The 27,161-nt window shown below is 52.0% G+C and overlaps 1 protein-coding gene across 1 annotated transcript in view; it reads left to right on the top strand.

Annotated features, from left to right (window-relative positions):
• The first annotated feature begins 3,329 nt into the window (after positions 1-3,329).
• The window catches only part of LOC149364008 (matrix metalloproteinase-2-like), a 228,862-nt gene continuing 205,030 nt past the window's right edge, over positions 3,330-27,161 (top strand). The window contains exon 1 of the mRNA XM_089574004.1: positions 3,330-3,750. Within this exon, the coding sequence (XP_089430130.1) occupies positions 3,592-3,750 (159 nt within the window). The 5' untranslated portion in view covers positions 3,330-3,591. The remainder of the gene's footprint in view (positions 3,751-27,161) is intronic.

Raw genomic sequence — 27,161 nt, 5'->3', positions numbered from 1 at the left:
GTATGAGCGACACTACCCTAAAGCGGCGACGGGCGAAGCCTCAGCCCTCTAGAAACGCAACCCACCACCTCACCCTACCTCCACCCCATCAGAACCAAGGCATCAGTGCAACGAAAAAGCGACGACGAAATCAAATTTAAAGTCGCAGTGGGAAATCGATCAATGTTAAGCGCGAAATGCACAACCACTACTGCCAACGTAGATTTGTCGTACCACATAGTATAATCGCCCGTCCGATTTTTTGTTTTAATACCGTAGCGTCCGCTACACCAGAAGTCCCACAGTTTTCTGCACCAAGCTTTCCTTTAGGCTGAGAGGACGTTGCGTGCTATACGTGCTTACCAGTGCCTAACTCAGCTGCCAATATCAACCATGTCGGGCCGGGCTTTATATAGAGCGATCTAATATTATAGGACCTTGCCCGGGTCGAATAACACACGAAGCCAGCAGGCACGGGGTGGGCCTAGCTTCAGAATGCAGGCTTGTGCAATGCTGTAATAACCTTAGCCAGAGGTATCAAAATGCACTACCGGTGGGCGGTCTAGTGACTGCTCCCTATACTGCCGAGAAAAAGTTAGCAAAATAGCCCTAAAGTACTCAATTCTGGGCCTGTAAAAAGAGCTGCAGTTATGCGTCTTGAAAGGCACAGAGATTACAAAGGCAGCTACGTTGGCACATGACTATATAAACAAACGTAGCCATGCATTGTCCACGCTTTTTCTGCATTGCTGATGAAGTCTGTTCAGTGAAGTATCAAAAAGCTGGTGAGGCGAGATGCGTTAATGACAAGGAGTTTCGTCTTTGCTTATTTTTTTAACGCAACTGTAGTGGTAAAATGCTTCTTCCTATACGCCAAGAAAGGTCTCGTGGTCACTGCTACTGAATGAGGAGACAAATGATTGATGATGAGCGCACAGTGTTCATCGGACCACCAAGTAAAATAGGTCTCTGTTTTTCCCTGTTTCTGAGACCTGCGTTTCTTTTTTTTTCTCTCTCTCTCTTTCTCACTCAGCCGCGGATACTTCGTTTTTCGCGCGGTCTCTAGACCCGGTTTGCAAAAGTGGCATGCAGCTCCATCCAGAGCCAAGGTAAGGAACCTGCGAAACGGCTGGGCAGAGCTTGGGTTTTTTCATCGATAGGCCGGGTTCCATGGTTCGACCGCAGTGAATAGCGTTTTAGGGCATTATGCGGGGCCGCGAAACGCAGGGAGCCTTTACTCAGTAAAATGAAATTTAGTTAAAATGGGCAGCTAAGCGCTGTCCGCGTGCCTTGAATACGAAGTAGCGGCGCCCGGCAAGGTTGCGCGAGGGGTATAGAATTGGCAGAGGCTACACGGAAAAAGCAAAGATAAAGCGGACACTGGCGTTCGCAAAGTGATATGAAGAGAGGACGGAGAAAATGGAGGCAGAACACAAATGAGAAAAGACAAAAGAGAAAATAACTCTCGTAGAGAGATGAAGGTAGTGGAAGATAACATGAAGGTAGTGGAAGATAACTTATACCAGGAAGCAAAAATAGAAGCCACCAAAGCGATCTCAGTTTAATGGGATAGCAGTAGAGCTGTCGTCATACCAAAACCTCGCCAATGTCCTGTGTAAAGAAATTCACGGATTGGTCGAGAGAGAGCACGTTATATTGCGACGTCATCACAACCTGCTCAGCACGTTGTAAGCAGCCTAGTTTATAGACAGCAAAATAGATGAGAATCTAAATCAAATATCAGAAAAAAAACGTAAGATGAGCAAATTTCGGCCCCGTCACAGTATAGCGGATATCTGGTACATCAGGTAGCAGTACGAACATGGTGATTGATGGACCGAAAATTGTAAAGAAACTGTCACAAACGCACACAGAAGCTGCAACAGAAGGTGCGATAAATGTGAAATCTAGTTATAACGCATTCCACTCTTCGGGTCACTTAAGCGCCCCCATAGTTTTTTTCCTTTCGTTTCACATGCTAACTGCGAGAATCTTTTCTGAGGCTTTGTATCCCGGTAGATTAGGCTTGAAAAGACTCTGGAAGTAGGAGGAGCCAAGGACAGAGTTAAAGAGGGAGAGAATAGCAGGAAAATGGTCATGAAAATTAGCGATTTAGAAGCAAAAAGAAAAAAAAATGAAATGAAGACAGACAGACAAGAAGAAAAGGGTATGTTAATAACTACTACTCTCAAAAAAAGGCACCGGAATTCTCATAACAGCTAACTGTAACGTCACGACACCTCAGAAGCCCCGCGAAGAGAAGAGGATTGTGAGAGAAATGAAGGAGGCATTTCACGGGAAAAAGATAAATCACGATTGAAACTAAATGAGTTGTGAGTTGGAATAAATTTGCAACGGAAGAGTGACACGAAAAGAAAAGATGACGGTGGGGAGGGGTGATTCACTAATATTAATTTAAAACAAAAAACTGGAGGGGAAGCTTAACCTCCGCCTTAAGGGTATGACGAGATGGCGTTACTGGTTTAACGCCCATGTATGCGAAATTGATAATTCTCGACTTAACATTCATAGATCCCTGTGAGTACTCATACCCCTCCTGGCGCAGTGGTGCAGCGGTTAAGCGATGCGTCACTGCCCTGCGATGGCAGGTGCTGCCACCAGTGCGGCTTATGCGACCTAGGTGTCTCTTCCCGAGGAACCTCTCCCGACCAATCATTATTTTAACTGCTACCTGGCACGGCGGACAGTTTGCTCACTATCCGATGGGCAGGTAGTGATGACGCCGCAAGATCACGTCACATAGGTGGTCCACCTAGTTTGCCGGAGCGGTCGGTTGCTCCCGCCGCTCCGGCTGCGAGACTTCGAACGGTCGCCGGCGCTGACACAGGACAATTTTTTTCCGACATGGAGGTACTAATGCTTTCTGGGTAAAAGGCAAGGAATTCAGGAAGCACGGAAGCGATAAAGACAGAACTGAAGGCAGAAGTAAGAAAGAATCAAAGAGAGGAGGAAAGTGCATACACAATGGCGCTGCTCGCCCGGCTTCCTCCCTAGGCGCTCGTTAAGTGACAGCGCAGAAAACGACGGTACGTAGACAGAAAGAACCGCATACAAGCGCCATAGACAAGCGCCGTCTGTCTAGTCGCTTGTCTATGGCTCTCTCTGTCTACGTCCCGTCGTTTTTTTGTTTTGTTTTTTTGCGCTGTCGCTTAATGAGCGCGTGCCAACTCGCCCAAATTTCGGCTTTAACTTCCCTAGGTACCTCCCTAGGTACCTCGGGCCCCCCAGAGAACTCCCGCTCAAACTGCGCGCCTTTCTGCGCGCCCTCGTGCGCGCGCATCGGGCAACTGCGCCGGCGCGTGGAGCCCCGTCCGTCGGGTCCGCACGCAGCCGCCGGCGGAGGAGAGACTCGCGAGCGCCCGCCGAAGCCGGTCGTCGCCTGGGAGGCCCCGTCGACGGCGAGCAGCGGGAGCGAGCAGCAGCAGCAGCAGCGAGGGGTGCGCGGCGGTGCCGAAGTCGGGACGATGATGTCGTGCGCGCGGACTCGGACACGCAGGGCAGCGGGCTCCTCGCGCTGCTGAGGCGAGGCATGGCCCGCGACACGCCGCACAAGTCGACAACGACGACAAGGACGCGCCACCGTTGACGAGAATGCAGAGCCGCAGTTGTGGTGGGCGGCGCGGGCCGCCGCCGCGCACGTCAAACACGAAGAGCACGCGGCGGCTCGGCTTCCAGCTGCTCCTCCTCCTGACCGCTGCGTCGTCGGCGCATCCGGCCACAGAATCCTCGGTTTCGGACGCGGATGCTCTGGTGAGTGACAGCGCGACGTCCTGTCAGTCTCTCTTCCGCGTCCCTGTTTAATGCCGCCGCACCGAAAGGGACCTGCGCGTTATGCTTGACGGAATTTACTGGGCTGAAAGCGATAAAACGCGCACATCAATTAAAGCAGACGGGATGAAAATGCATTTGCAGAAAAGACTACGTCAGGTACGATTCTGACGACTTCTGACGGTGACTGACGGGAAGAAGGTTGTACTACTTTCGTTGTTATGCAACGACATGCTGCACCTCTTACGTAATACTTTGTCTCCCCACTTGTCACTCCCAGATATGTGACAGTCAACAGCTGATTGTGCCATCGCAAGAAGCAAAATTTTCTCGTAAAGCTGATCTTTTGGCTTTGTTGGGCCAACTGTCATCGACGCGAGGCGCTCTCGCGCTCTGGTGTGCAGACTACTTGCGGGTTGCGGGACTTCGTCGGGATTGTGTTTCACAATACGACAATAGCCGCTGGTTTAGCGGGCAGTGCCGGAACTTCGTTCGTTACGGCGTAGATTAATTACGTCTGCGCACCTACAACACACTAGCGTCGTGCGCGCTTGGGTTAAAAAAACTACAACAAAAACACTCTTCTAACTACTACAAGGTTTGCGCGCAGCTTGGCACGCTGCCGCGCGGGCGTGCAAAACGGTTTTCAGCACCGGATGCTTAGCTTGTGAGAGAAGCCGGCAGGGACGGCGGACCTCTACTTTCGGCCTTTCCTGTAGTAGCCTGAGTGATTGTTTTACCTTCCCATGTAATTAGCACGGAGCGTTAAAGAGAGTTGGGGGCAATTTAATTTGTCTTACAGAACCACCCTCTATTGTTCCCCATCGGTTTCGCAAACCAGAAGGTTGGCTTTGTATTCTTGGTTGCTGGTCGGTCGGCGCTTCAAATAATAAGCGTGTTTAGCCCAACATGAGCCCATATTGAGCCTTTGCACCTGCCTGAGCTTGTTGACAGCATTCAAACGTCATTTCACTTCAACTGCAACACGGATGTGTATCATTTCCTTCCCTATGTGCTCAGACTTGCACTAAACGCATATGCGCAGTGTACATGGTGATGTCGAGGTTTCGCTTAACTGGTAGATCTGCAGGTATGTGGAAAGACTAGCATCGAAAACATGCTGCGAGTGATGAAATTGTTTCACTCGATATTACCATATGGAAATACATTGCTGCGTCTGCTTGTTCCCAGGTTCCCGCCGACTAGTCTGCCTTAAACGTCAGGATTGAGTTCATGCACTATGCATCAAGGTAGAGGAGGCGTAGTAGGGGGATCAGATGCACAAATACTGAGCTGCAAAGGACGGAAGTTAGCTTCTCGAAGCACAGATGCATCTCGTCCCTGAAGCACCATCGCCCGTACTTTAAAAAGGCACTTCTACATCATGGCACCGGCTTGCTCTTCAAATGCATCCAATTTAACACTTTCCTGTTGTATATTAAGTTTGATAGGGCGCAGGACTACATACCTACCCTTTCGTGTCAAATTTCGTACCAACGCTATTCCAGAGTACAGCTTCATTCTGTTCCAGAACTTCACCTGGGTGGTGAGCAGGGCGTAGGCGATGCTTTCAAGACGGCAGAAAGGGACGTCCGAATATGTCCGGTTCATATACGTACCCCTACGCCGGGTCTCTGAAGCGAACCGTAGACGCAAAGGAGCGCTATATGTTTGCAGACAGCTGACGCTGGCTGAGCGGGGCAAGTTGGCTTTACGGCCCAATTTCCTTTCGCGAGTCTTCCGGTTAACAATGGGAAGAGCAGGAAAAGGTCATTCGCCTGTGAAAACAGCGAGGACCTTCGCAAGACTGCGCGCTCAACTAACGGACAGAAAGAGCTAAAGCACGAGACACAATATGAAGAAAACAAAAAGTAAAACAAACGTAAACGTATACATGTCATGCGTTATTCTGTCTCCTTGGTAATTGTCCCAACAGCTCGTTATTTAGCGCTTCAGTTTTATAGCGTGCCTCACGGAATTGTCCGCAGACGCCGCTCTCTTACACTGGAACCTCTGTCTATAGCGAAACAGACCGGATGATTCACTTCGTTTACGATTACCACCGGTCTAGGTGCAGTAGCGCCTGTCGAAACTGTCTTTCGCGGATGAAGCGCAATGCTTTCGTCGGAGGGGCTCATTTCGCTATATCCCGTCGTTTCGTCGATACGACGAAGGAATGGGGCTAAGCGCAACACACCTTACCGAAACATGCTCAAGCTTATATACTTGATCGTTTCCACAAAAATTGGCTTCCTGGTGTTCCGGCATGAGTCAGTACAACTTAGGTGTTGATGGGTCTAGGTTTTAACACCTAGTGTCTAGGCGTTATTGGACATAAGTGGCGGCGTCGTTCTGACGCCAGCCAGCACTACTTAGGTGTTGGTACCCAGTGTCTAGGTATTTTTGGACCTAGGTGTTAGTGTCTAGGTGGCGTTGCCTACGCTGCAGATAAACACACCCACCTTTCTCCCGCAGCCCGAGAGAAGCTGGTTACCGGCGTCGCGGACAGCTCTTTTCATATATATTTGACTTCCTCCCTTCTTTCTCCATTTCTTTTTTACTTCTCACTTCCGTAGCTGCGTGCACGTGCCGGTCGAGATCGCCGTCCGATGATGCACCGCGTACGGGAACCGCGACACTACGTAACATGGCTTCAGGCGAGGAGGAAGAGGACGGGACTCGTCCCTCTCCACAGCATCGCGAAGGCGCGGAAGGGCGCGGAGTGTGTTTTCAGAGCAAAGTTGCTCAAACTTCCTGAGCCTCGCGAGCACTTCGGGGAAGCGAGCGCTCAGGGGTGCGCGGTGGAGTCGCGCGCTTAACGCTTGGGTGAGCGAACGAGCCTTCGACCCAGGATCTTGTACGAACGGCCGGAAGAGAGAGGAGCCGATTACCGGGAGGAGGGAAGGGAGGAGGGGGGGGGGGGGGGGGGGGGATGCCGTAGCGTGTAAGAAACTGCCTCGTTATCGCTCCATTGGTTTGCTCTCTGGAACAGACTGCCGGGAAACGGCAGAAGAAGCGGGCGCCTCGCAGACACACCCGGCCGCGGTGCTCTTCTGGGAAGATGGGTTATGAGCTCCGCGCATGGCCTTTCCCCTCCCGTCACTGTATACTGAGCCGGCTTAAACTAGTAAAGAGAAGAAAAAAAACATGAAAAAAACGGGCATAAGGCACAGGGGAAACGGAAGCTGGTTACTGTGTTGCATAATAGAGACAGTCCGCGCAGTGCTGCGCAGAAGAAGTCTTTAATTAACTCGGCGGCTGCGGCCGTTTTGTAATCCTTCAGACGCTAAGTGCCCACCACCATCTAAAAGACTAAAGTCGAAGGAAGGCCCGTCGCAAACGACTGTTTAACTCAGCTGAGGATTAAAACCGAGAAGGAGTGTAGGGGAGTTATTTTTATGTCTCTGTGTATACGCGGCTGCAAATGATGCTTTCTTTTAAAAATGCAGGGCTATAGATCAAACACGCGTGCATTATTCGAAGGCGTAATTTGTTTCCCGAAAGGCCGTAACAAGCGCTTGTCCAAACATAGCCATCTCGCACAAGCTGTATGCAAGCAGCTTTCGAAGAAAATGAAGGAAATCTCATTTTGACGATTTTGTTTCTTTATGGGCCTTCGTGAGAGTTTTAGGCGCCGAAGCACGTGTATTTAATGTCGGTGCGTCGCTAGTAATGTCGCACTTCGTTCTGAGCTGTCACAAGTGCTCCAGAGGAGACGGATTTGTTGTTGTTAGTGGCTATTTATTAATAAAAATAACAATGAACGGAAAAGATGTTGCTAGCCGCGGCATCTGCCATCGAAACCTGAAGCATACCTGAGCTGCGGCTAGCGGGAATGAAAGGACAGGAAGAGGGAAAGAAAGGGAGGAGCGATAGTAAGAAAGGGTAGGGGCGTGGTGGCGCACTTTACCCTTTTCGGATTCTCACTACTTCATCAAGAATGCTACTGGGCCTCTTTTGTTATATATCTCTCGGTGGGGATGTTCTCACAAAAGACTTTACAGGGCTCATTATCAGCTGCAAAAAAACGCAATGAAAAGTAAATAAAAATTAAAGTTCAATGCTGCGTTACGCGCTTTGTGTGGTATAGCTGAGCTCTAATTTCCGCGCATTGCAAGAGTGCATTATTGAAAGCTCCGTTACAGGGCCCATGAAAGACTTTTGTTGGATCTTCTGGACGTTTACCTAATTCGCTGGACATCCTTCGCGTCTCCTGTCGGGTCGTGATGTCCGTCTGTTGCTTTCTTTATAAAACACCATTTTGGTCGGGTAGGTTTCTCTGCGACGTAGAGGAGTGGCGGGGGACACGTTCGCGGGGATATCTTCAGTAAAACAATAAAAATGACGCAATATTCTGACGCATGAAAGGTCGAGGATTCATTGCTTCGCTCGGTACGCATACGCCTGAAGTGACTTTACATCCGCCTAGTCTGCTTCGCTGTCTTGCAGCCTGCGAAGGAAAAGACATAAGAAGTGCAGATTGACGGAATCTGGACCAACATCGCTCAGCGAACGGTGTTTCGAACTCAACTTTTCGTCTTCAGTACACGCTAAAGGCTGACACGCACGTGTACAAGCAGAGGAATGCATTGATGCAGGAATGGGGTACAGCTCTTACTGGCGTTCCCTTTCACGCGGCAGCTTAACTATACGCACGCTCGTATCTCCAAATGCCGTCTCGTCCACATATAAAAGGTATTATGTATAAGGTCTTGTACGGGAAAATACGGAGACAAGTTATCGCATGAAATCAAACTCCAGACGCAGTCTTGCACGTGTTTCTTTGATTGACTGAACTGAGCTTTCGCGCTACTTATATTCTTCATGGACGTTTTTCAGGGGCTAGTTCAACTCCCACAGGGCAGCCGCTATTCGCGGATCAGGGAGATGCACATGCATCATCATCCTGGCTTTACAAATGTTACGAGACGCGCCACTGGGAATTCGATATGGAGTCAGCATTACGCGACGCCTGTCGCGTTCGTTTCGAGGTCGTTATTCACGGGATGCGCTCGTGGGAAAAATGAACTCATTCGTTAATTACCTCCCGTTGAAGCGCCTTCGAATACGTGAATTTGCCCTCGCGAAGTCATCGCAGCTTACACGTCAGTCTCTCTGTCTCTCTAGTGATGTCATCGAAGACACTCCCATATACCACGTATCGCGTATCGCTTCCTGCTACTTTCCCGTTTGAGACGGACGCAGTAGATAAGCATGTATGATGTGGCTTCGGAATTTCCTGATAGGAAAACCGCAGTGAATGTAGTGGAAAGAAATTCAGCGAACTGAAGCAAATGTCCAGACTATTCTAACGAAGACACTGAGAAGGTGGAAATGCACCTACAAGCCGCCGTTTATCATCAGCGACCATTAGCGAAAATTACGTTTAATTTAGTACGTAATTTTCCGCGTCGTCCTCGCCTCATGTCCCAGCCGTATTGGACCGCGTTTAGAGCAAAGTAACCCCCAAACATTTATACGTTCGCTTGACATGCGCTTTTTGCCACTTTGAGCGAGTGTGCCGTCATGCAGAGTGTTGAACAACCTAAGCGCCTTCCAAACGTCGCATCTAACGCCTTCGAGACCGCAGCGATTAGCCCGCGGGAACCCTCAACACGAATCTTCGCATACCCTTGAATAAACGTTGGTGACGCGCGCCACCATGGCGACATCTCTCGTCCCTGAGTGAGCGGTGTATATGTATGCCTTGCTTTCTTCTCCGGTTTCTTCGTCGTGAGATTAGATTAGATTTGCGTCGCCGAGGCGCTATCTCTCCCAGCTGACCACACATCAGGCAGAGAGCTGCCGAGACGACTGATAAGAGCTGTTTGCATTACTGGACGCGGCCTGTTCTTTGTTGGTACATGCATCCTGCGAGGTTGCGGTCAACTCCACGAATCCGCTCAGCCGGGTTTGCACGGCACGGAGGTCGTCGACGAAGCTCTCTCGCACCGCAGCTTCTTTGAGCCTTGCCGGCGAGTTTTTCGCTGTTGAAAGTGATAGACACATATATAAAAAATGGAAGGTGAGAGGAAAAGAAGCAACAGATTCGAGTAGTCGCCGAGAAAGAGCGAGCCAGATATTGGAGCTCTGGCGAAGGATTTCCGAAGGCTCGCGGCTTTTAGAGCACACCGGGACTGCGTAGAGGTTGCGGAAATCTGCACGCGCACTGACTTTCTTTGTGTCGGAAAGGTTGGCTGAGGGCTTTTTATGGTGGACTTAGCCATTCGCAGCGGCGCCGCACAAAGCCGAGTGAATTCAAAGAAGGCAACGCCTTTTATAGCGGGTTCAGAGCACGTATCCGAAAAAAAAAAATAAAAAGGAGAAAGACAACGCTATTGTAGCATGCTTTAGCCTTTTCGGGTATGGAAATATTTCTTTGCACGAGAACATAAAATGGAGGTTATGCTTGATTATTTCATTCTTTCCTGGAGTTTATTTTTTGACTAATACGCAGCTAGAGACGTTCTCTAATGGCGCTTTTCTCTTTCGTAGAAGTTAGCTATTGCAGTATTAACAAGGTGGGTAAATGTGTTGTCCACCGATGCATGTACTACATTGCAGACGGCACGGTACATTTCAAGTGATGGACATTTTTCATTGTGCGATTTCAAATATTACGTTATGTCCATGAATCCGCTGTGGTTTCTTCACGGTGCTATAGGAGCATGCGCGTCACCTGACCTGAAGTCCTTGTTTGTTTTCTTTGCACGCTTTCAGGGGAGGAAAATCCGTTCTACTGAAATACACGTCAAACAAAATTGGCAGAGTTACGTCACGAGTTCGCTTCGTTTACATTGAAAACATGCGAAGTAGGCTTTTTTTTTGATAGATTACGACGGTAAGTGTGCCCAGTACCGTTAGAACACACGGTGCAGAAGAATCTGCATATCAAAGCGCGGAGTTTCTACACTGGCATTCAGTTTACAACGCGAGCTTCTGTCCTGCTAATGAGAAAACAAAATGCCGATGGGAGGCCGCGCGCCGCGCGTAGGCTTTTATGAAGAGCCTGTGAGTAGCGCCTGCAAACTGTAACGGGCTTACCTATAGGCTTCCATGCGCCTTGCCCCTTCAAAACATTATTCGTTTGTTTTTATTTTCCCGCGATCCTCTCGAGGCGCCTGCGGACAACAGCTGCTCCCGTCAGGTTCTCCGTGTTTTCACCGCCTCCCTGATGAAAACAACGTCCGCTGACTGTACGCTACGTCTTTGCCTGAGCTGTAGCCGTAGCTGTAGCGAGCTGCAGTATTGACAATAGCGCCTAGTCACGCGGATATTTTTCCATCTTTGATGGTGTTGATGCTGTTCGCACGCTGTGGACGGAAGTGCGGCTGTTTTCGAGTCGGCTGGCGAAACGTTTGGCCGTAAGCCGTACTGCGCTTTAACCTAGCTCATGTAGGAAGAAAAGAATTCAGGACAGGCCGTTACGTCACATTTTTTCAAGCCGGGCGTGAGGGCTCCCCCTGGCTAGTTGGCCGCCGTCGCAGGGCGCTTGCGCATCCGCAGTAGACAATGAAGCAGAAGACGTTGTTGCGCCCAACGTAACTACATGCTGCGCCATCGACCAAAGATTCCCAATAGTCCTTGCGAAAACGCGTGACTTTCGGCACATTTTTTTTATATGTTTTTGTTTTGCAGCTCGGTTAGCGAGGGCCTCTCCTAAGCTTTCCTTCCTATATTACCTGACATGTCCGTGGCATGCTGGGAAGGTAGAGAGGTGGCATAGAAAGGTGACTCGAGAGCCGCCATAGGCGTACGAAATAAAATTCTTTCTCTCTTTCCGCACAAATTCTGGCTGTACAGCAGCAAGACACGAGAAAACGTGAGTCTGTTGCGTATTATGTACTTTATTAGCGTGTAGGCACTTCGTAGATACTTTATAGCGAACGTAGGTATGTACTTTTAGCTTGTGGATGCGGGTTGAGTTCTTCCATTACGCGTTCCTTATAGTTCACGGAGGCATCGCGTGGATGCTTGTTAGCATTTCGTCCCCATCGAAATGCCTTCGCCGCCGCATATCACAATCGCGGCCTCACGGTCAGCAACACAGCGGCGCCATGGCCGCTGACCCACAGCGGCAGGTCGGTCCAGTTGTTGCTGCTCGTTTTGCTGTTAATGCAGACAGAGCAAACCTCTGCTGCACCCCCCCCCCCCCCCCCCCCCCCCCCCGGTTGCTTACGCAAACGTATTCCACCTCTTCGCACCTTGTTACCAGACGACGACGACGTTCTTCGAAGAGTTCGTCGTTAGCGATGCATAATTAACCTACGCTAGCGTGGCGTACACATTCAGCACCTGCCCTACGCCGCATTCCGCTACAGTCGCTTCAGACTGTATAGAGCGCCACGCGGTACTTGCATATGCTGCGGTGTGCCCTACTTCGTGAATTTCCTCATTGAGTGCACACTACGCCGCTCGTTAGCTGTAGTGACCAGCTGACCGGATGCGCAATCTACTAGACGGTCGTGAAAAGAGAAACACGTTTATACTTTTGTGAGGTTGCGTAAGCCGCTGCAGAGCAGCCACAGTTTCAGAAGGCGATCTGCTAGTTTAGAAGGTTAATGTATTTTTACGCTGCGATGGTATGCACCGATGGAGTAGCAGCTGGAGAGATTTTGGTATAGTTTGGGCCACCTGAGGTTCTTGAAAGGGCGCCGAAATCTGATAAGACCACTATTTCTTCATTTCGCCTCATCTTAATGCGACTGCCGAGGCCGGGTATCGGAGCTACGAACCAGATCTTCATAGCCTAACACCCTAACGACTTCTACTGGAGCGGATGTAGCACGGTAAGAACAATGCACGCAACTGCAAGTAATAGCTGTGCGCGTCGTTATTCCGTATACATAAAGGCATAATTCACAGGGCTGGACGGCCATCATTACGTCTTGTACGTCTTCTCCGGGCGTTACGGTTAATGTTCGGTTTTGGTCGAATTTGATTAGTTGACAACCATCGCTCCTTCGACGTCACTCTACGGTGGGTAGTCGCGAAGGAACGCTGATCTGTTCACAAGCCGAGACCTATACCGTCTTGCAAGAAGCGCTTTTCGCAAGCACTGCAAGTGCCTCATTAAAAATGGCACTTGAATGACACTAACCGTGACCTGGCTGGCAAAGCGTCGTCTGTTCGAACTATGAGCACTTTTGGCTTATGAAAAGAGGTGCATAAGCACATGGTTCTGAAAAAAAAAAAAATCTAGCGCAGGGGATTTGGACGAGGGGGGGGGGGGGGGGGGAGAGGTCGGAGAGGGATGTGCTATGATTAACACCAATGAAGTTAGAAGAGAAGAATAGACAATGGACAATCGCCCGGGACGGATACATCGTAAATAAAAAGGTTCGACGCGTGCCGCGGACGCAGGTGCGCGCTTCGCGTCCTGCGACTGGTGGCCACCTTCTGGCACGAATCTCCTTTCGCTTCCGCCCCGCAAAGGAGAACACGCGGTGGGATAGCTAGAGCGAGCACGACGTCAGCGCTGGCTTACGGCGGCGCGTCTGGCGCGCGTGAGATGCCGTGGCGTGGGCGACCCAGACGCTCCGGGAAAGACCCTCGGCTGGCCTGCCTGCTCTGCTAGCGAGAGAAGAAAAAAAAGACAAATAAAGGCCGGCCTGTACCGTGTTCGCGCGGTCTTAATCATCCTGCTCGCGGGTCCTGTACCGCCCCCTTCTTATTCTTTTTCCCCGTCACTCAGGAGGCGCTATAATTGGACGCAGTGATTGCAGCTCCAAGGCGGTTCTCACCGTTGAAGCTAGGCAGAGGAACCTAAAGAACTTCGCGATGCTGGTACAACGTATCCGGCTTCTCCGCGATGCTGGCGGTCCCATTTGCATGGTCATAAAGTGGCCGCGCGACTGCGCAAAGCGCCCGAAATGAGAATGGTGCTGCCGCGTTTCGCTGCTATTCAAATAAGGCCACCGACAGAGGACTCATTCTTAACGTCGCTAGGCCATAAAGTGCTTGGTCTGAGGCGTAAAGGCGAATGCTAAATGTGGAGGCACTACAACAGACCCTGGGCCGCCTTGAGTAGTAAATATTTATTAACTCACTTAATGGGAACGCGAGAATTGCCGCTGCTCCTCACGATAAAAGTGAGCTGCCGATAGCCTGGGGCGAGCCTTCCCCGCGAAGTGCATTACTTCTGCGGTTGCTCGTCAGTAAAGCAGCATCTTGATGCCAGTTTGCCTACTATAACGGACTGACCGCTTTCTCGGATGAAGGAATGTTCAGAACCAAACCAGCGCCCCGTCGAACGACATGCAACAACCAGCTCAGTCGCAGGAGGAGCTTTCGTCCCCTCACATTTGCGACGTCAGAATATGGACTGCAACACTTTCCTCGGTAGCGGTTGAGCCACACATTTAGATCATTTGATATTTCTTAGTTTGCTTCGCCATTCACTTCTACTACAGTGTGGTTACTGACGAAGTTTCTCTTGTGTTTCTTTGTTCGTTGGCATCATTATTTAGGAGGCTGGCAGTTGAGTTTGCGGGCCGCCGGGCAGCGGGCCATCTCCATATCCCCCCCCCCCCGGGCGCCGCCGACTTGGTCGTTATCTTAAGATGTTTTAGGCGGCGTAGCTCTTAAGCAGACAGAAGAACCGCTGGGGTCAAAGGACTGCCGCCCCAAAAGGTAAAAGCAGCAATGGCAGCGAGGGGTGCCGGAGGGGACCCGTTCCGCGGACAGTGCGTACGAGTCGCGTACCCCGGCTATTGTCAGGGTTAAGTTCAATGGCTTTTCGACGGCGGCGTCGAACTGTGCGAAAGAAAGCTTCAGGGACACTTGAGGGGGAAGCTTGCGTGGGAGGCAGCTGAGTGCAATTACGAATGGTCGTGAGGCCGGATGGAAGTGGTCATTCGGGTAACGAGTTGTGATTACTCTGCCTCTGGCCAGAGGGCTCAGATGCCACTCTGTAGTGTTTGGAGCCACAGCTGATGGAAGTGGTGCTTGCGTGCTTTTGTGGTGTTGTCAAAGTGTTTTCAGTGTGTGTGGAAAAGCGCTATCGGCTTCTTCAAAGGCATGCGGCCCTCGCGAGCAAACAAGCTCGTGGGGACCGGCGTGTCTTTGGTCTGTTGAGTTGCACAGAAAACGCTCTGATTGGTTGTAAGAAGCCCATCTCTCATTGGTTACTAAGTTTGTCCCCAGAATGCTGGGGAAACTTATTTAAGGAGGCGTTTTGGCGCCAAAGGAGACTTGGGCAGGGACTCTTGGTGGAGAGTCGGAATCGCGAGACGGACAGGGTCTAGCTTTGCGCTGGCCACGTTCCGGAGGACGAGGAGCCGCTACGCGTAGCGCGAGTTCAGTCGGCCAGGCAGGACAGGGTTTCGTAGGGGCGAGCTCTGGCCTGGCACTCCCGATCGTCCTGAATGCTAGCGACCACCCTGGTCGATGTGTATAAGTGTAAATAGTTGTAAATAAACCCAGCTTGTACATATCTGCAAAGAAGTTCGTCTACATCTCATCTCCCTCCTGCAACGTGTCGCGCCCAAACGGACCCCCATCTCCACCATCACAAAAGAGGAAGACCTGAACCCGAGTTCAACTCTGGCCATTCAGCGTTCTTTCGCGTGCAATCATCGCCGTCGTCATCGCCAAGCGGTGCTGAGTCGCGTCTCTCGGAGCTGCCGACGGCAAATCGCCAACGTCAGGAGCCTGTAGAGGCCCTTGCGGCAAGAGGCGGAGGTCTCAAAGACGAGTCACATGCCCGACGCCGTACAAACGCTTCTTTGTGTTTCTGCCTGTAGGCGAGTGCCAGGCTGTCGGCAATGCCGTGATTTAGCCGCAAAGGACTAAAAGAGGTGCGGCGGTTACTCCTTTGAGGACTAACTGCGTTGGCACAACTATTCCTCCCTTTGAAACTGACAGCAAATTAATCTTCAGCCGCAGTTAGTCCCTTCACACCAAATTAATCTTCAGGCGCAGTTAGTCCCTGAAGGGACTGCTTAATTAATTTGCTGTTAGTTTCAAAGAGAGGAATAGTTGTGCCAACGCAGTTAGTCCTCAAAGCAGTAACCGCCGTACCTCTTTCATTCCTTTGTGGCTAAATCACGGTATTGCCGACATATCTTCAGCCACTGTTAGTCCCTTCAGGGACTAACCGTTTTTCGTAATAAGCGACGCGGTTAGTCCCAATTAATTCAATTTGGGCTAAGTGCCCAGCCGCCCAAGCTCTCAAAGTGTAGCAAGCTGCTGCTGCTTCCGCGGCATCTACGTGCGTACGTGTAAACTGCGCCTCAGTCGCCGAGTTCGATAGGAACCGGATTCTGGCTCGCCGGTGTGCGCACCCTGAAATAGGACGCTGTTTCTCCGACGGTGCGTGTGCATGCATTTGCGGGCCGCTCATGAATGAACCGGTCGCCGGTGGCCACGCAGAACGGGTGAAACCGTGCCGCGGCGCTCGATGAAGGCGACCGCGCTCTCTTCCTCCACTGCCTCCCCCCCCCCCCCCCCCCCCCACCCTGCTTGGCCGACGCGTCGGCAGCCAATTGCGTGCCACGTGGTAATTAATGAAATCAGCAGAGAAGCGACGACGCTTGTGTGGCTGCTGCATTCCCCCCTTCACCTTCTCCCCTTTCTATGCAATAATGATGGCCGTTGCTCGGTCACTGTTGCCGTCTGCGGGCTGCATTTCGGCCAACACGAGTGGAAAGTGACCCCCCCTTTTATCGGGCTATATCTGTGTACGGGGTGTCCCAGTTTCTTTTTTTATTCGCTCCCCTACTTCATCGGCTTCCTGCGAGAGAGAGCCTGCAGTGCGGCGTCGTGTGGTGATTAATAGCGGGGACGAGAGGAACACGTTCGACTGGTCAGGAGCTGCTGGAGGAGATACCGCCCCAACGAAAACGTGCATTAGGCCGAACTGCGCTCCGCGGAGTAACGCCTAATGAGCGATATGAAGGAAAAAAAAACAGAGAAGAAAGGCTTTTTTCTTGGTAACAGGTTTGGCCTAGCTATCGTGACACGTTTGATAGGCACCGGGCTGGCTACCGTGGCTTTCCCAAAATCGCTTCTTCGCCTGCCTTTGGTAGGCGAAGCGGATACCGTGAGCTTCACAGATTCGCCTGTGTTGTTCTAAGCGGTGAAATCCACAGTCCCTGGTGTTTTTTTCAAACAGTCGCTTTTTCAGTAATTGTTCGCTTTTTTTTTTTTTTGTGCAACGTGCACTTCCACTGCATTACTTGTATCTCCTCCCCTCCTCACCCCCCAATTACAAGCATGGTAGAGCGTTTTCGGAGCGATAATTATCACCTGCTTCTCACACACTTTTCCTTCTTCGAAAGTGTAGTCATTCAGGCATTCAATTCTCCTCGGGAGCCTTAATTGTGCCCGCTCCCAAAATGCCCTTCCTTTGCAGCCTTACGTTCCAGTTCTCTGAACAAGGCTGCGCGTGTAATAAACCTCCTTGAAGTTTTCTTTATGTACGTGCGTAAGCGATAAAGGTCATAGCGTTGACGTAAACTTCAACCTGTTCGTCCGCGCAAGGGAGACTCCGTCACCACGCATCTTTACGGATAGTCCGTAGCCTTGAATCGCTTAACCAAGAGGCTGTGGGTTTCTACGTGGACACAGGCCACCACCCACCGCGGGTTCGAGCTTCGCGCGAGCCAAGGGCCCCGATCAGCCGTCACCACACACCACTGGGACACCGATGCGGCGCACTCAACCTCCGCTGGGAGGAGAGCGATTCGCCGCAAAGAAATAGGCCTCCAAGTTCACCAAGGAGACGTTTATTCACGTCGTCCTTCAGCAGTACACACACACTCAATCGTCACCCCGGCCCCGGGGCGCGCGAGGAGCAAGGCTCCGCTGCGCGCACGAAGCGACCAGAGTAATGCGCGCCGCTAACACGCCGCTGCAGGAGAATGTCCCCGCGGCAGTGCTGTGATCTCTCTCTCGTGTCGGCCGTTGGGCCGGTTGCGAGAGAGAGTGGGCAAACAACGCAAGGTACGCCTGTCGGAGGTCGCTGGACCCCGCTGGACAGGCTCGAGCCGCTGCAGGTCAGAGGACACGTGCGGGCGAGCTCGAGTAAGCACTGGTCCGAACGGCAAAGGCCGGCACGGACAAAACAGTAGCGTACGCACCTTACGCTGTCTCGGAGGGATCTCTCTCTGGGCCCCGCTCGGACGGTCGCGCGGCGCGCGGCCGCCCAAAACGGGTCCCGGATTCCCGCCAAAAGGCGCCAATGGCAAAGGCCCTTGGGGAGCCGGGGCGGAGCTGTGGCTAAATGACAGTGATTAGTCACCCAGCCGCCTCTCCACCGCCTGAGGCGGGAGCAAGGGAAAGAGGAGAAACGACGCGGTAGGCCGGCACAGCCGCGCAAAGGCGACGGCGGAAAGCCAGATTCCCACATCCCCCTCTCCTTAAATGCCCTCCTACCCATCGGCAAAGCACGCGGCCAAAATAAAGAAATCAATACACAAAAAAATAAGCTACACTTCAGTTCCAAAATAAAGAAATGAATACACAAAAAAACTAGATACACTTCAGTTCCAAAATAAAGAAATGAATACACAAAAAAACTAGATACACTTCAGTTCCAGCCACAACAACGTAAGAAAAAAAAGCAACACAAACAAAGGAAAACAAGGCAAACAAACAAACACGGGCATACGCTTCAGTAAATCAAAACAGCTTGCAGATTATATACACGGTACACAAGAAGATGTGAATAAAACTGTACAACTATGTGACAGGTGGGTGACAGTCCCAAAGTTCGGTGGCGCGGCCCAATGGGCCTGTCGGCGACTCACCGCTCGCAGACTTCAAGTTGAACGGGTTGGGAGGGCCGACGACTGATGGCGGTCTTCTTTCCGTTGATGTAGGGTGCGTTGATGACGACGGGGCCGCGGCAGAGCACTGACCTCGCGCCCTTGGACACGACATCACGTTCGGACACAAGAAAGTTAGTGCACCCCCTTCACGCCGGCTCAAACGGGCGAGGACGTTCGGCGGCGTCCAGATGTGTAACCTTGTCCACAGCGAGGGGTCCTTCTCATCCTCGCGCTCACGCAGAAGGACACAACGGCACAACTCACAGGCGTCGCCTTGGCTCATGGTTACGCGCGCACACAGCCACAGCTACAACCACGCATACACCGGCAAGTGCGCGGACGCTGGTCGGCGCTAACGATCCCCTCATCAGAAGCGTCCAGAGGCGCCGCGGCGAGGGTCAAAGGGTGCGCTTTCCGCCCCCCATTGCCCCAAACGCCCCGCCAACTTCCCCTCCATACGGGCCGCACAAAACTCGCACCGCGACACACGGCTCCTTAACGAGCCAACCACCCACAGTCGGGCCGGAAATGAGAAAAGGCGCCGTACAAACGACAGGCAAACTCTGCGCTTCAAAAGATAAGCGCAAGAGAGAGCGGCTGAAGTATACATATGTACAAGTCTGGTTAAAAAAAACTGAACGCCAACGCAGACACATGTTACCTATGTACATCTCGGTACGTTAGAACGAAAACCGACGAACAAGCTGGAAACGAAAGTGGCTAAAAACTGACTAAACAAAACAAATAAATAAACTGATAAACACACAAGGCTGGAACTGAGCATGCTGCAAAAACAAAACAAAAATAACACACCGTGCTTCGCCTAGGTAGGGCCTGACGAGAAAGCTCGCCAGCTAGCTGAGGCTGCGTGCCTTCGGTTGCGGAAAAGTCCGCCGTCCGGCATCAATCACACAGGTGACCGTCGCCTCAGATTGTACCGGTGCTCCGTACGCTTGCGTTCCGCAGCACCAGTTGTGCCTTTACACTTGCCTTTGATACCAATGGGTATCGGCGCAAGCTCATCAGACCGTGACGCGTAGGCCTTCAGGTCAATGAACCCCTGCTTGCTCCTGGGGAAAGGCCCCATCAAATCGCAGGTGGCCATCTGCCACGGACGCACACTGTCAATCGGTTTCATCATTCCAGGCGGCTTGCCACCCCGTGACTTCACCGCTTGACAGACATGGCAGGAACGGCAATAGCGGATAATGTCACGCTTCATGCCGGGCCACGTCACCGATTGACTCAGTTTTGCAAAAACTTTGGAGTCACTCAGATGACCGGCCAGTGGTTCGTCATGAGAGAATCGCAAAAGTGCGCCTCTTAGACTTTTGGGGATAACCACCTAGAACGGGTCGATGGACTCGTCATCGGTGGCTATGTACTTCAGCACGAGCCCGTCATGGTCCAGCAAATATGACTCCCCGGGGTTCGCCGCGACACACGCTGGCTTCTGCCCCCCTGCGCCCGCTACAATACGAGTAGCGTCACGGCGCTCCGTCTCCCTGAGACCGTCGCTCACCTCGCGACAAAAGGGGTCATTTTGCTGGGCTTTCAGTAGCTCTTACGGCTGAAAACGATTCCAGTCATCCCAGAGGGGACCATGGTCTCGTCCCCACTCAGGTTTGCAGCCAAAATTTCCGTTCGCGTCGGCACCTCCGAGGCGCTCACGAAGAGCTTTGCCTCTCGTCCGCTTTGCGAAGCGCTGCTCGCCTGGTTAGCGGAATGGGTTAACCCGTTTGCGGGTTCCCCCTCCTTGCCGCCCGGCGGCTCGTCCGCTGTTTCGCCCCCTCCGCCGACAGGCGTCAAGGCGCCGCTGGCGAGTGGGGCACGGGATAGCGCGTCAGCTACCACGTTCGTGCTCCCCTTTCGATACTGCACGGAAAAGTCGTAATGCTGTATCAGGAGAGCCCAGCGCGCCAGCCGACCCGCAGGCTCGCGGAGCCGCATCAGCCAACTGAGCGCACTGTGGTCTGTCTGCACCACGAATTGCGTTCCATCAAGGTAGACGTCAAATTTACGCAGTGCAAAACACGATGGCGAGGCACTCCTTCTCGGTCACGGAATAATTCCTCTCCGAGGGCAGCAAGGAGCGGCTGGCAAAGGCCAGCGGTTGCAGCACGCCATCGAATTCCTGTAGGAGAACTGCTCCTAAACCCAGATCGCTCGCGTCAATCTGGACTACGAACTGTCTGGTCAGGTCGGGTAGCCTGAGCTGCGCTGTCTCGGCAATGGCACTAGACAGGAGGCGAAAGGATCGCTCTTGCTCGGGCTCCCATCGCCACGCGGCAGTCTTCCCAAGAGCTCGGTCAAGGGTGCCTGCACGCGGGCACAGGACGATAATAGGTGGCCATTCCCACACCACGGCGCAGGCCGCGTACGTCCTTGGGCGCGGGAAATTCGAGTATGGCTCAAAGTTTCTCCGCATCTGGCTCAATGGAGCCCCGGCCTCAGCGACTGCGCCCCTGCCTCAGTGGAGGCTTGGGCGTGCTGCACGAACGAGGGAGGCAAGGCTCCTAGTTCGATGAGCGGCGCGGTTTCCGCAGGGAACCGGTCCAGCGCCTCGCCGTTCCCAGAGCAGAATTGACTGCTCGCGGTGCACGGCTGCTGCTGTTCGAAACTGCCGGTTGCGGCAGCGTGACACGAACTGCTTTCGCACTGGGCGGAAAGCGTGCACAGCTGAGGCATGTGACCAGCGGATGCACCGCAGGGTGCTTCCGATACAGCTCCAATGGGAGCCGCGTGGTCGACATTTTGGGTTGTGTCGCCGTAAACCCCAATGGGGGCCGCGGCCAACCACGGTGTCTAGCTATTCGAAGGAACAGCAGCCAGCGGATCAAACGACGCTACAACTCCGTAGGGAGCCGACATGTAGCTGCCGAGTGCCCCGCTGGGGGTAGACATGGTGCGCAAGCGTGATCGGCAAGGCGACCTGCTCGGCTAATGTGCCATCAAAGGCGTAAGCGCCAATGACTTAGCACGTTGGGCGCCAGTTGTGGGTTTCTACGTGGACACAGGCCACCACCCACCGCGGGTTCGAGCTTCGCGCGAGCCAAGGGCCCCGATCAGCCGTCACCACACACCACTGGGACACCGATGCGGCGCACTCAACCTCCGCTGGGAGGAGAGCGATTCGCCGCAAAGAAATAGGCCTCCAAGTTCACCAAGGAGACGTTTATTCACGTCGTCCTTCAGCAGTACACACACACTCAATCGTCACCCCGGCCCCGGGGCGCGCGAGGAGCAAGGCTCCGCTGCGCGCACGAAGCGACCAGAGTAATGCGCGCCGCTAACACGCCGCTGCAGGAGAATGTCCCCGCGGCAGTGCTGTGATCTCTCTCTCGTGTCGGCCGTTGGGCCGGTTGCGAGAGAGAGTGGGCAAACAACGCAAGGTACGCCTGTCGGAGGTCGCTGGACCCCGCTGGACAGGCTCGAGCCGCTGCAGGTCAGAGGACACGTGCGGGCGAGCTCGAGTAAGCACTGGTCCGAACGGCAAAGGCCGGCACGGACAAAACAGTAGCGTACGCACCTTACGCTGTCTCGGAGGGATCTCTCTCTGGGCCCCGCTCGGACGGTCGCGCGGCGCGCGGCCGCCCAAAACGGGTCCCGGATTCCCGCCAAAAGGCGCCAATGGCAAAGGCCCTTGGGGAGCCGGGGCGGAGCTGTGGCTAAATGACAGTGATTAGTCACCCAGCCGCCTCTCCACCGCCTGAGGCGGGAGCAAGGGAAAGAGGAGAAACGACGCGGTAGGCCGGCACAGCCGCGCAAAGGCGACGGCGGAAAGCCAGATTCCCACAAGGCTTATGACCACAACACGTTAATAACCGATAGCCGATCCCCAACGCGGCTTCGATTCCCGGCACCTGTTTTCACTCACGAAGAAAACTCGCTTAGCACGAACGCGCGCGTCCTGGAAGAAGACCCCCCCGGAGTCGACGGACTCGTACTTGGCCGACTGCCCAGCGCGCGCGTGCTAGCACGCGTTGCCTTGGCACGCGTGCATTCGGCGACGCCGAGGGGAGTCGCTCGCGCAGGTCAATTAGCGGCGACCCCCCGCCGATTCGGCTTGGCTTCTTTCTTGGCCAGAGACGACGAACGGTCGCTCAGAGAAGACAAGAATTTCGCTAATTGGCTTCCGAGAGAGAGAGAGAGAGTTCGAGCCTAGCTACCCAGCGGAAAGCTGAAACCGAGCTCACAAGCGACCTTACTCTGTGTGACAATGCATGACAGTTAAGGGTATACAAGCGCGCGCAACGCGAGTGTTTTGTTGCCATCTCACTGTCGCTCTTAATTGGCTGAATACCTGCGGTGTTGTGGCGTACGCATTGCCAAAAGTAGTTTTTTTTTTTTTTGCTCTCTCTCTCTCTCTTTCGCTCGATCCTTCTTCTTCGAATCGGTTTGGCCGCTGCCCCCATGCCCCATGCTGCCTGCCATCGAGGCTCCCCACAGCGCGCATCGTGATCACTCTATGTAGCTAGGCATGCTTGAATAAGCCCGCTGTGGATGCCGAGGCGAGGGAGTCAGCTGTGTGCGAGTGAGGGTTCCGGAAGAAGGGATTTGAGCGATGGCTGAAGATAAGCGCTGCCTGCTTGCGTTAAGGACGTTGCGTGTGCGCTTAGGAGAGTGTGTGTGTGTGCACAACGGAATTGTTTATGGTTTGCATACTTTTTTGTTTTGCTTTTCCGCAGCTGAGTACAACTACGCGTAACTGGCTGGCAAAACGCCAACGGGGTGCACCTTTTGAGTTGGCATGGTTTCTAACTCGGTAACACTATACATAATGGTCCTTGTTTTTGTTTTGTACTCTTAGAGGAGCTCGGAGAGTCCGCGTGCTACGGGCTCAGCTGGGCGTTTTACGGTAGTCGATGGCGAACCACCCAAGGCATGCCAAGGCTGTTTTGATCATGGTGGAACTACACGCCGGCACAGATGCCAAGAGCAAGAGGTTATTTAAAAAAAAATAAAAATGTGAAATGAATACAACGCAAATGTTTCACGAGGAGCTCATTGGAGAGGGATGCGAGAGAGCATTTTATGAATAAATTTTTGAATGCGTGTGCGCGTGTCTCGCTGACGCCTGTTGGACCGGCAAGGTTTTGTGGAAAATAATCTCAGTATGATTAGTTACCTGTTTCCTCCTTGGCGGCTAATTTATTTCCAGTGTAGTGGAATGTAAGAACCCCTGTGTTGCGCCAGCGCATTTGCGCATTGTCAGTATATCAAAGAGCGGTTCCGTCTTTCGAATGTCTTTATTAAATTACTTCTTTAACTGACGCATGCAGCACTAGATGTCGTTAGTTGTTGACGGCGGAAAACTTGCTTCCTGTGCACTTAGAGCATGACGGCGCAACCTTTCACGCATGATACGCGTCTTTGTTCCCAAATCCTGTCGTTAAGAGCGTTATTGTGGGATACTATTTAAAGAAGGAATTGTGGGCACAACTTATTGTTTCTTAGTGGTGCCGGATATAGCACAGACTGGGGTAAAAGAAAACGGCAACGCAACGCGTGGCTCCTTTTACTTTCTGCAGTTTTCTGTACCGTCCTGTGTTACAAGTTCAAAACATCTACGCGATGTAGTGCCAAGCAGTCTTTGTTACTAGAAAGAAGTCAGCCGCTTTGTGTAGAGCGGCGTAGGTCATACAAGATTTCTCGAGACGCGGTTCTTGCATCAGCAAAAAATAAACGCAGAACTATTTCTGAAAAGGCACCGACAGTATACGCAAACTCGAATCAGCACGTTCTTTTGAACCACCAGCTACAAACTATAACGAGACCTCCAACTATAACACATCGACCGATATATCGGCCTTTTTTTTTTCTTTTTTAGTTAGCAAGTAGAACGCATATAAAAAAAGTGGTGGTTGGAAGCAATGTAGCGACAACTGTACATTTTTATTGAACCGACGTCTGTGCACAGACAACTGCCATAGTCTTAGCTTTATTTTCGCATTTTTTGTTGTTGCCACATTTCTGTTGTTCTCTAACAGCGAATATTACTACAGTGTAAATTTAAAGCGCACAACCGGAAACAAAAAGCAAAAAATGACTGTAAACTAAGGACAGACGTTTTCTCGAAACTATATCTGCCCCACCAGGGAATGATATATGTGTCCGGCCTGCATTTCTTACTGCAAACTCACATTTGCCCGGAATATACGATTATGGCGAGAAAAAAAATGGGGGGGGGGGGGGGGGGGAATATAGCAAAAGGGAGCGTGTGTAGATGGCATTCCGTCCATCGCATTTTAAGCGCGCCGGGCAAGCAGCGCCTTTCAATTTTCGCGCCTCAAGCACCCGTTTTTCCTCAATTCTTCGTTTATTCTAGCTGAGATTGGGGTGTGCGGTGAACAGTGTGAATAATAGAGGTTCTTTTTTTTCTGTTGCGATCCCAGGGCGATTCCCAAGAGTATGAATAAGATATATGGCCTCGGCGACCCCCAAGTTATTCGTATACATAACCGTTCCCGGGGGGCGCCCGCCGCCCGCCCCTAGTCCGGTTCAAAATTGGCCGAGTCCGCGACCGACTGCGATTCCAAGCGAGGTTTAGAAACGAGAGCGGGACTACTTTTCGCTTTCTATCGTCATTCGGCCGTCTTCAGCAAGGAATGAAAAATTCGTTGCTCTCAGCGTAACTGGCAGCATGTCTACCGAGAGCTGCTAACTCCTGAAGTATCGAATAGCGTAGTGGTGGTTACTACAGAAGTGCTGAAACACTGCGGGGATCAAGAAGGCAGAATGTGTGTGGTCGATTTAATCCGGCCGGGTCAGATCTATAGGGTTCCATCCGCGGGGGGTTGCGTTAGGCAGCGGGCTGGTATGGGCACCAATGGGTCTAAACCACGAAATTCCGGCAGTTTGCAGTCACCCCTGATCGAACTAATTTCGATTCTTTTTTAGAAATTTGTTTTTAAAACCTTCACTCTGACATGGGTAAGGGTCGATCTTTTGTTCAGTCTTTCTGTCGGTTGTTTCTCAATTAGCAATTCTGCAGCAATTTTTTTCTTCCTCTAGATCGTGGGGTGGCGTACATTTCCTCGTCAGACTTTCTGCAAATTACATTTCAATAGTTCGCGGTTAAGCTGGAAACGCGGAAGCAGTTACTACGTTAGAAAAGCGTTTTAAGAAAAACTAAAAAGATTCATTCTGTCACTAAATGCAGCATTTCTAAATGCCCCATATTCTCTCACGGGCCTTCCACCTGTCATTAGTTCGCGCTAACGGCATGGGCTGCTATTAAGAGTTGTGTGTGAGTTTGAGCATTCGCGTTAGCCTTGCAATTCGTATTACGTGTATTGCCATCATGGAAAGCATCGAAAGATGAGGCGCTGATCTAAGTTAGAAATGGGTATTCGTTTCGGGAAAACCATCGTAATGAACCCGTCTGTCATTTCCAGATGTTGTTGTTGTTGTTGTTGTTGTTTACCACAGTAAACATGACACAGTGATAGGCTTCCGTCTTCTTTTTTTCTATTTTCCACTGCTTTGACGTTTTCGACTTCGCTCTTGAAAGATTGCCCCGTTCACTTAATGTCGATCCTGTGAAACCCGCCTCCAAAATCCACTCCTGATTAGCTGAAATCAAGCAAAACGAAAGTAAAACTTAAGCCTTTTCCTCTTATTGAAAAAAAAAAAAAACAGTGGCTCGTCTCACAGCGGAGTGTACATCGCAGCAAAAAGTAACTTAAGTAGAAATACATTTCTTCGAGCAGACATTATAAGGCACCGCCCACTCCGCTTTTTCATCTCAAAGCTGAAACCCAAAGCGGGAGAGGTTATCGAATCTAGTTCCGAAGATCTCAGTGAAGACTGTCGAATATTAAACAAAAAAAAAAAAACTGCGGCCAGTGATTCTACGGGTACGTTAATAAGCGGGGCCGGTCCCGAGGCTCCCGAACGGCTCCGTTCTCCAGACACAGACCGAACAAAGACGAGCCTCTCGCGGCCCGTATAGCTGTCTCTCTGCGGTGCGCGGCTATTTCGAGCAGCGCGCACACACAAGGCGGCCGAGCTCCGCGACGCAACAGCCTGCCGCACTATACGTTTTAATTTCCAACATCTGCGCCGCACAGAGACACGGGGCTCGCGGGTGATGAGCGGCCGTATATAATGAACGAGTCCAAAACAATCATTTCTGGTCGGCGCCCGGGCGCCTGGTAAGGAAGGAACGGTCGCAGGCTCCGCAGAGTATCGGTTAGTGGCTCCACCGATCCGCCGTTCTTTCCAATCTGTCCGTGGCGCCGGCCTCGCAATTTCGTTAACATTCATCCATCATTAGAGAGGCACTAATCGCGCTGGGCCTTCATCTTTTTCCACCGAGGAAAGAACTGCGTCTCTTCTCCTTGGAAGGACGATGCGTCCTCATCCTGCCGCAAGTCATTAGCCGCACAACGGCTCCGAGTGGCGGCGCCCCGGGCCCGCTGTAATGGCCAAAGCAGACGACGCACGGGGGCGCAGACGATCCAAGCCGAGGGCCGAAGGGGTCGGGGTGAAAACAGCGCCTGCGAAGGGAAGCACGGGGAAAGAAGAAGGGGAAAAAGGGAAGAACGGCGCTGATGAGTATCTCAGCGAAGGGAAGGCCGCAATCAACACTGTCAGTGAGAGTCTTAAGTGCAAAAAGAG

The sequence above is a fragment of the Amblyomma mixtum genome, chromosome 2, assembly GCF_055824585.1.
Source record: "Amblyomma mixtum isolate Tamu chromosome 2, ASM5582458v1, whole genome shotgun sequence".
Classification (NCBI taxonomy): Eukaryota; Metazoa; Arthropoda; class Arachnida; order Ixodida; family Ixodidae; genus Amblyomma; species Amblyomma mixtum.
This window is presented reverse-complemented; position numbering and strand designations above follow the sequence as displayed.